Below are 9,588 nucleotides of genomic sequence, written 5' to 3' on the forward strand. Positions count from 1 at the left end.
TAACACAAATGCAATTGCACCTTTTTCATTAATAACATCTTTCTTTTAAAGAATATTTATCTGTGCAATGATTTACGGATTGTTTTCATAATTATTAGCATGTCGATTGTATGTTTAAACTTGGCTCTCTTAGAATATTAGTAATGTACTGTGTAATGCAAATTGTAAATCCAATGCTCAGTTTTTATTTATTTCTTCAGTTTAGTCGGTTTCTACGAGTTTATTGAAATGATTAAAAAAAACTAGATGTTGATAAAAATGTAAAGAACTGTAGTAAACCTCAGTTAGTATGGCAAAAAAGAATCTAAACCATACCTGATAGCAAACAGTATATTCTGTGCCACAAGACATTGATGGTGATGAAGATGATGATGTGGGAAGTGACTCTGAGTCTGAGACTGATTGTCAAAATTCTTTATTAAAACGGGAGTTTAAAAAGCCATCGTACTGATGATTTATGCAGTTTTATTAGATATATACAAAGTGAACTGCTGTAGTATGCAAAGCATATTAACTGGATGGTATTTCCATCATGACAGCACCCTGATCATTATTGATGTGTTAACAGTCATCAGACTGACAATCATGCTCAGTCTTCAATTCCACATAAAGCAAACCTTGATTATTAGCTCATGCTTACAAATCTCAAAATGTCAAGTAAAAATTGTATGAACACTATTATCTGTTAACCTTATTAGCTGCAATAATTTATAACCCCCCCGCCCCTCCATTATAGAAAATAAATGCAGTACAATATGCCGGGACAAAAAAACCTGTTCTCATCTGGAAGGCATCAGCAGAACTGAAATTTAGAAGAAAAAAAAATATTTATATATATTTTTTATTAATTAATTGTAAGTACAAAAGATATGAGTAATTAAAACAAATGTCGGGGAAAAAACCTACCTTCCATCGGTTACCACACTCATTACACAGTACAAATGTGGTCATTGGCTCATCAGCACTGCGTGTCTGCACCTAAAACACACACAAACACACACACACACACACACACACACACACACACACACACACACACACACACACAGTAGTTTTTGTATGCATGAACGTTGAATAAAATTCAAACACAATCACTCCTAATTACTTGATTCTTAATGGAATAAAAAAATAAACATAGATATAGACAGGTTACCAGACATCCATTCCTTTGATATCTGATACTAAAACATTTATAAAAACAGCTTTTGAACTCAGACAATGAGATAATTACTGCATCCACCTGCTTCTCATAACTGAACATACAGGCAAAATATCACTGGAAAAAAAAAAACTCTTGTATTATAGCATGCTCTCCCTATGAAAAGGTCAGGGAATCACACTGTTTTACAAGGGAAGTTCAAAATAAATACAGTTTATTTCATACACCTCCCTTTGGTTTTATTCCCCCTTCATTGACTTCTGCACACAACCCCTCTTACTACTTTATATTAAATACTTTAAACATACTTTTTCCTTTCTCTAATTACTTATTTTTCTTTGTTAAAACTCCACATCAACACTAAGTTGCAAGATAAACACACACACACACACACACACACACACACACACCTGTCTCTGCCTCTAAAAGTCCCATTAGAGCTAAAATACCTTAAAGTGAGGAGGTTTACTGTAACAACATAGCGAGAGGTTGTGCATGTGAAATAAGTAGATTTGTGATTGTTTGTGCGTGTGTCTGCATGTGCATGTAGAGTGCCTGTTTACCTGGTTGTAGGTGCAGTTCTTCTTCCTGCACTTGCCGCACTGCAGCAGGTCGGTGGTGGTGCCACCAGTTTTGGCCATTTGGTGCTCCCTGATGGCCTCCTGGGTGAGAACGTTCCTCAGCTTTCTCAACTCGTCACTGGCCATCTCCTGCATAAAGACAGAGATTTGACAAAATGGAGCAGAGGGACATAAAAACAAATCTATTCACCATGAAAGGAGTTCATCAATGGCTTAGTGTGCCGTTGCAGCGTTCTGTACCTCAGCAGACATGCTGGCGATGCGGCTCAAGTCAATGCTTCCTGCGAGGACGTTTCTGCGTAGCCCAGGGTTCTTCGGGTCCTTCAGGTTGCTGATACGACTGCGGACTCTGTTTTTGTATTTCATATCAGTGGCCTTTGTCTCCTGGTAGATATGTGCGACCGTGCAGTCAAGGGACATAGTAATGGTTTTAAATGGGATACCTTCCATTTGGATAACCAGTGAATGAACTGCTGATCAGTCAAACCAATCACGACAGCAAATAATCAGCTAAATTGAAGGATATGATCTTCGATCTCTGCAGCCATGCTGTCACAGTTAGTTCCAAAATCCTTGAAGTCGTCTGTGAAGACCAGTAAAAAAGAAATCATGTTAATAAACTGCACACTATAGTGAGATTTGTGTGTGTTCCTTATGCAGTATATGGCTGCTAAGTTCAACTATCCAGAGCTGTTTTTGCATGTTACTTTGTCAGCATATTTAGAGCACATGAGCTGCTGTAGTGTGTACTCTCTGTGGTTAAGTGTACTATCAGCCTCACTGTTTGTGCGCAAGGCAGCTGCCAGCATCTCAATGCACTTGTCTCTGACGGAGTCTCCGGTAGCGAGGTGAGGGGATAGCGGACCCCCGGCAGAACTGAAGCTGGGTGACATGGGGCTGGTCGGGGTGGTGGGAGTTTTAGGGGTATCAATTTTGCCCTTCCTGCAGAAAAGGAGACATCAAAGCAAAGTGTGTGAAGCGTCACATCTGGTGGATTTGGCCTGATTAGAATGGAAAGAGAGGCCTGGGATTTGAACAAGTGATCTTTTTTTTCTGAAGCATTGCATTTTTCAAACCTTTTGTGACATTACATCTTACTAAATATATGTAAAGGACAAAGCTGAGGCCCTTTCCACATGTCAACTGAATCCCATTCATCACCGGCAAGCAGCCATAATTATTATTTTTGTCCATTTGGGGAAAGCGGAACACACTGACATATCACCTTATAAAGAGGACATGGCTAACGTGTTAGCAAACAATTGTCGATTTACACATCCAGCAGTAATAACAAAAGCACTGACTTGGATTTTGTGTTTTTGGCCACCTGTACCTGCAGAATGTGAGACCAGAATTCCCTCGGTTTTAGCTCTGTTTTCCTCTCCTAAAACATATTGTAGCATGATGTGAATGTTTTGGTGAGTTTATCACCAAAAACATCTGGATGCTGCTGGAAACCAGGCTGATGAGAGCCATGAAACTAAACCAAACAGTACAGTTGCAGCATCATCAGAATACATTGTAATACTCAAACTACAATGACTTGAATATTGTTTAAATAAAGAAATACCTTTCAATACTGTCAGTAGAGGGCTTCCTCTGTGGAGGTCCAGGCTGAGAAGTCTTAGAGCCGTAAGACTCTCTTCTGTAATATAAAGTCAACAGCATCATCGTCATGCTTTCCATTGAAACAAACTTGTGAAACTAAACAAATAATTTACCTTTCAACTGTTAGCTTCTTTGCTGGGGGTGGGCTGCTTTTCTTTGAATCGATGGATTCCCGCCTACAGTGAGTAATGCACTTTTAGTAAATTTGGATTTATTTACAATGTTTAGTTCTCTTTCATTTCCAAGTATGAGAAGTGGATACAAGTCCTACCTGTCAGGTTTGAAGTCAGCTGATTGACGTTTAACAGGTTGGCCAGGCTTTGAGTCGCAGGAGTCCTTCCTGAAAACAAAAGAGAAAGAGTTGTGACACCTACACCAATCAAATACACATTATGTCGGAAGCAGCATAAATTCAGATGCAATGTCCAGGGGAATTTATTTTCCTGCTCCTGCACACCTGTGTTTTTCCTTTTTGACATCCAAACTGGGACTTTTGGGAAGTGGTGGTTTAGAGTCAGATGAATCTTTCCTGACAAAAGGAAACATTTGTTTGATTCTCGAACAAATCCACTCGCAGACAGTAAAAGTATGCACTGAAAACAGAAAAAAAAAAACTGTTCGAAGAAGCTCGAGTCAAAACACAACCACCATGTTTCACAGCTTAACAAGCATTTTCACAATCGTGACTGGCCAACCTTTCTCTCTTGGCTTCATCTGAGTGTTTTTTAGGCACTTTGCTATCCGATGAGTCCTTCCTGCAAAAAGAAAACAGTCTTTGTACCAACAAAATATCTCCTTCTAGACTCTTTGTTCTTTTTACAGTAAGTTACTGTACACCAGCTTTAAAGCTACATTGTGTAAGAATTTCTCCCATCTAGCAGTGAAATTGTATATGACAACCAACTGAATATTACTTTCTAGCCCTTCCCATTCCGAGCGTGTTTCACTCCTACGGTGGCCGAACCCGAAATTAGCTCTTAGTATCTCCATCGTTTACATGCAGCTGTTCTAGCCACTCCAATATTAACTTTGGTTTGGCGTTGTCGTTTTAATTCTCTTTTTCCCTCCCCCTGGCATTCATCACGGTACCACTGAGTCTAAAAGCGCAAAAGGCGGAGGTATGTCCTTCTTTGGCTAATGCATTTTAAAGATGGAGGCGCTACATGGCGGCCATCATTCGAGCGACTCGCTAGTATGTATTCTGAATGATTCTGAATGGCAGATTCTACGCTTACGAGAATACTTTGATTAATTGGTGGAAGTAATTACACATCAATGAGCACATATTTGTGAAAGAACAAAGGGGTTTTTGCTAAGAATCAACTCAAAAAATTACACAATGTAGGTTTAATTAAAGATGTGAATGATTTCCTAGTATATCAGGATGGGAGAATAATAGTAAAATAGTTGAAAAGTATAAACCTTAAATCTGTAAACCTTAGACAGTATATCCTTTGAAATGCCATCAATCTACCTGTTATATGGACAAAAGTGTTCAATTAACTTCACAACATTTTTTATTCTTTATTTCCTTTGTAGCCACGTAAAAAGAAAAAGGCTTTATCACCGATACAACTCTCATAACAGCACTACACACTGCATTACCGTCATGTACTATATATATATATATATATATATATAACAGCAAAGTATTTTTTTCAAGGATGAATGAGAGACAGAATAATTCCCAGATCCCGGACCTGTCTTTCTTCATGTGATCTGACGTCTTCTTCTGCGGAAGAGGTTTATAGTCTGAGGACTCCTTTTTGCTGTAGCAAACAACACAAGGATTTAATGCAGAGAAGAAAACTCCAAATGAAAACACAGGTTATTTCTTCAAAATAATCCTCCCAGATACTTCAAGGCAGTGACTACATGCGGCCTGTAATGAGAACTCGATCTGTACCAGACCTCTCTTTTTTCCCGTCCAGTGAGGGACGCTTCGGTTGAGCAGGTGGGGGATGCAGGTGAAGAGGAAGTGGAGGAAGAGGAGCATTGGGGTCAGGAGGCTCTTTTCTAAATGAAACAAAACCTTTTGAGCTGATCTGAGTCACTTTATGATGAGAGTGGATTATTATCAGCAAATATGAATGTGAGGCATTGCAGTGGGCATGCAGACCCTGACCTGGGTGGAGGAGGATGAAGGTGAAGAGGAAGAGGAGCAAATGGAGCATTTGGGTCCGGTGTAAGTTTCCTAATGTAAAAAATGAACATTTGTTTTAAGTTTCCACAAAAATCTCACACTTCTCTTCACTAAATGCACTCAAACATGCACCGAAGCACGCCTGACCTCTCTTTCTTTACTTCCAGTGAATGTCGCCTAGCCGGCGGAGAAGTCGGTCGAGGAGCATGAGGAAGAGGATGTCGGGAGGAAGAGTCTTTAATGTCCTTTCTGAACAAATGTCACAACAGTACAGGTCAGAACGGTGCGACTCAAGAGTCCCCGATGCTGTTCGAGCTAAATACAAAATCCTTTTAATAAAGCCACACCTGACTGACCCATCACAGCATGCACCATGCACAGCGGGGATCCTGTAAGGCCATGAGTCTGGTTATAGAACTGTAGGGACAAATGTCACGGCTAATGAGTGAATCAGAAACAGTTAGGTCATGCAGTCATATTTCAGTCCATCATGCTCTTCAGCTCAGGCAATGTAACAGTCCTGACCTGTCTTTTTTCAGGTCCACAGAGGGGCGTTTGACCGAGAGAGGAGGCCGAGCAGTTCGAGGAGGAGAGGGGAACCGGGTGGGATACAGAACACTGCTGTCCATCACTCCTTTCCTGAAATAAATAATTCAATCTGAAGCTCTGTTGCATGCTTTGATGTGTAGTAATCAGTTTTGAGCCACCTCCGTCTCACCTTTCAAATATTGATTTGTGAAAGGCAGGTTTCTCTCTCTGGGGTTCAGTTGGCGGTCTCTCTCGTTGCGGTGATTTTATTGGCCTCTCATGTCTGCTTTCTTCTCTTTGTTTATCCTTCTTCACGTCATCTGTGTAGCTGTGCTTCTTGGGCTCCTCTGGGTATTTTTCCTTTTTGACTTCTTCCATGTGTCTCATCTTCTTTGGCTCTCCTAACGGTCTTTCTTTTCTCGGTTCTGGTCTGTGTTTCTCACTCTGCAGGTCTTGTAAATGCTTCTGTTTCTTGTTATTCAATTCCACTTGGGCGTCCTCCACGTGTTTTTTGGGTTCTTCTAAATGCTCCTCTTTTCTGATTTCTTGGGGATGTTTCTCATTTTGGGGCTCCTCTGGGTGCTTTTCATCACTTGGGTCATCTGCGTGTCTCTTTTTGTTTAAGTGTTCATTATTATGTTTTTTTTTTCGGTTTTTATCGGGGTGTTTTTTGTCAGGATCTGATTCGTGTTTCGGTTTGACGTCAAGTCTCCTGTGACTAACAGAAACAAAGGAAGTATCATCTTTACCTCTGTTCAAGAGCCAGCAAACATTTCACTTACGTCAGGTTTGTTGTTGTAATGCAATTTAGGCCCCATTCGGACAGAATTAAAAATAAATCCAAGAGCCTAATTGATGAGCTGGCAGGGTTTTGTTTTTCGTAAAGTTAATCTTTACTTCTTTCTTGTCACACTGTTCGCTGAGCTGATGAAAGTTAACGCACACAAACTTTGTGTGTAAAAATGCTAATGCCTCCACAGAAATAACTTAAATCACAGGATAAGCGAACAGCAAGTAATTTGGGCTGTCAAAAAAATGTGTGGTATTAAAATCTCTGACCAACACAGGTAATGTTGCAATTGATGCATTTGATGGTGTGTTGCTAGAAAATCTGACATAAAATGAGACTTCTTTTATCTTTTTTTTTTTATTCTTTTGAATTCTAATTCTAAAGCACTGTCCTTGGTTCTTTGTTTGGACACTTGACGTAAATTCACTTACAGCTGTCAGAGGGTAGAAAACTCTACTGGAAAATAGAGTAATTTAAAAGCTTCCATGGCAAACAAACAACAAGTGTCTTTACATACTGATTTACTCCTGGATAAGCTGCTACAGTGTAACTACTGACACTTTTTTTCAGCTTTTAATTTCTTGAGTGCTTTTTGACAGAGCTGCTGAGGCTGAGCTAGTTTTCAAGGCAGGTTAATTGGTATACACATGCAGTAGTTTGGACAACGGTCATAATACATAAACATGTACAAAATCTATAGGTCTGGTGTAGTGTGATGTGACGTGTATATGACAAACATCTCACCATTCCACTGAACATCTGCATTTCCATCTCAATTCCATGTCATTTTAGATTAAATTAAAGCAGTTAGGTCACATTCACCACTCCATTTGCTTCATATTGCCTCTGCTTCTGTGTTAAACATCATGTCAGCTGTGGAGTTTCTGTGGAGCAGCTGTTAAAGTACTGACCTGCTTTGTGTCTCAGAGGGGGAGGTGTTTGGAGACACGGCTGTTTTACTGGAATCCAAACCGTTCTTCATTTCAGATGGTTTCTCAGAGTCTGCGTGAGTGTTTGCGTGGAAGGGGGAATCATATCAGCAAATCATTCACTTCATGGATGTATTTATTGTACAAACAACTATTTAACTGCTCAGTGAATCATGTATCAAAATCAAGTACCCAGAAGTCTTTTCCAGTCTTTTATGAGGATCTTTGCCAAGGCAATGACTTCCTCGTCTGTGCAGTGCTTCCTGATACCGTTCACAGACATGCCGATCCTCGTTTCCTAAAACGATCAAAAATGTACACTGTGAGTTTTAAAAACCATGCTGTTATCTCATTTGTCTTGTTGGTGTATGACTAAGAATGAGTTAACTGTACTCCAGTATAAACTATACACTGGACAGTATACCTACCTGGAGAAGTTTGAGTGTCATATTGAAACCTTTCAGTTCCCTCAGCAGGTCCATGGCTCCCTCCTGCACACACAACTGAGTCAACGGCCAACTTCATTTAGACTTTTAATTTATAAATCTTGAATGTTTGTTTAGAAATATAATGAAAAATGCTGATTTGATCGCAAATGAGAATATTTCAAAAAAGAAACCACAAACTGATAAGTGAGCAGTTAGTTTCACTTCTGTATTTTTAAGTTTCCGTCATTATTTTAGACAAATACATATTGATTCCATAAATTCAAAAACTATCTCAGAACAGGCATTACATAAGAATTTCTCTGATTGTTTGCTTTATTTTAGAAATCATAGTTTTTTCAGTTTTTATTGACTACTGCATTGTCGTTTACAGCTGTGCAAGAGCGCCATGAAACTACGTCCTGTCACAACACACACACACACACACACACACACACACACACACACACACACACACACACACACACACGACCTTGCCCACAAGTCATCTTGTTTACTTTGTTGCATGAGTTCCCGTTCAATAACGAAACCAGAAAAGAATTTGCAAAAACTTGCCAACGAGTCGACTAAAGTTGACCCAAATAGCGCTGCACACTCTGGGTCGACTGCGAGCGAAATGTCTGGAAACCCGCGCCAAACACCTGTTGACCATTTGTAACAGTACAGTCATGCTCATATTACAAATGTGCACACTTTTCCAATACACCGATTCAGACGAAATCAAACTTATTGTCATCGTAAATCTGGAGGATCTTTTTAAGAAGAGACATTTACGGCCCTTCTGCAGGACAACACGCCACCTGTGGGTGTCAAAGTACTGTCTCACCGTGTTATTTCGAGACACCATCTTGTCCAGTTTTTTTGCAATCCGAATGAGATCTTCCTCCCGCGTCATCGCTGCATTTACTCGACTATAAAGACTCAATAATATCGATTAGATCCTTGTTAAAATCCGTAAAATCTGGTCAAGACAATCTTGGATCCGCTGCAAGTCGGACTTTTCGCACGGCGCGAGCTCCATTCAGCCCAGAGGCGTGTCCTGCTGCAGGATCCCAGCTGACCTGCACGACACATGACAACAACTAAATATAGGGGGTGAAGTGGACACATGGCACAGCACAAAAATCTAATTCTCAAGGTGATTCGTTTAAAGTTATTTCAAAGTGTCAGCTATTTCCATACTTCGTCCTTTGTACTCATAATTCGTATTGGCTCTATATTCTGTCGTATGTATTGCTCTGTGTTTTGGCTGCATCATATCACCAGTTATTTGCACACCAGTGCCAGTTGCAGCTGTGCCAAAGTTCAGCCTGACACTGGATCACAGTCTACTACATGTTTAGTACCTCACTCACAGCTTCAGCACTATAGATAACAAATATGTATCAAATCTGTTTTAAGCCA

At 40.0% G+C, this 9,588-nt stretch overlaps 1 protein-coding gene across 7 annotated transcripts; it reads right to left on the reverse strand.

Annotated features, from left to right (window-relative positions):
* Positions 1-399: 399 nt before the first annotated feature.
* Positions 400-9,280, reverse strand: tcea3 (transcription elongation factor A (SII), 3). Of its 7 annotated transcripts, XM_036006684.1 has the most exons (22): positions 9,011-9,232; positions 8,740-8,825; positions 8,167-8,229; positions 7,931-8,036; positions 7,721-7,811; positions 6,210-6,737; positions 6,017-6,130; positions 5,639-5,740; positions 5,474-5,542; positions 5,260-5,364; positions 5,049-5,117; positions 4,044-4,103; positions 3,806-3,877; positions 3,620-3,688; positions 3,462-3,524; positions 3,311-3,385; positions 2,522-2,682; positions 2,267-2,323; positions 1,981-2,135; positions 1,723-1,869; positions 907-978; positions 400-802 (listed from the first exon to the last, which is right to left on the reverse strand). In XM_036006684.1, the coding sequence occupies exons 3-22, from the start codon at positions 8,218-8,220 to the stop codon at positions 794-796; spliced, it is 2,178 nt and encodes a 725-aa protein (XP_035862577.1). In that variant the 5' UTR covers positions 8,221-8,229; positions 8,740-8,825; positions 9,011-9,232; the 3' UTR covers positions 400-793. The 7 variants fall into 7 exon arrangements, with proteins under 7 accessions (XP_035862577.1, XP_035862576.1, XP_031154635.1 ...); XM_036006683.1 differs by lacking the exon at positions 8,740-8,825 and having other exon boundaries at positions 9,011-9,280; XM_031298775.2 differs by lacking the exons at positions 6,017-6,130; positions 6,210-6,737; positions 8,740-8,825 and having other exon boundaries at positions 9,011-9,280.
* Positions 9,281-9,588: the final 308 nt, after the last annotated feature.

The sequence above is a fragment of the Sander lucioperca genome, chromosome 10, assembly GCF_008315115.2.
Source record: "Sander lucioperca isolate FBNREF2018 chromosome 10, SLUC_FBN_1.2, whole genome shotgun sequence".
NCBI lineage: Eukaryota > Metazoa > Chordata > Actinopteri > Perciformes > Percidae > Sander > Sander lucioperca.

Coding starts and splice junctions, on each gene's coding strand:
- tcea3 (XM_036006683.1), bottom strand. CDS start 9,079: ATGACGCGGGAGGAAGATCTCATTCGGATTGCAAAAAAACTGGACAAG. Junction 4,104..5,048: donor GATCACATGAAGAAAGACAG/GTCCGGGATCTG, acceptor TTCTTTTTGCAG/GAAGGACTCATCGGATAGCA. Junction 3,689..3,805: donor GTCAAAAAGGAAAAACACAG/GTGTGCAGGAGC, acceptor TTTTGTTTTCAG/GAAGGACTCCTGCGACTCAA.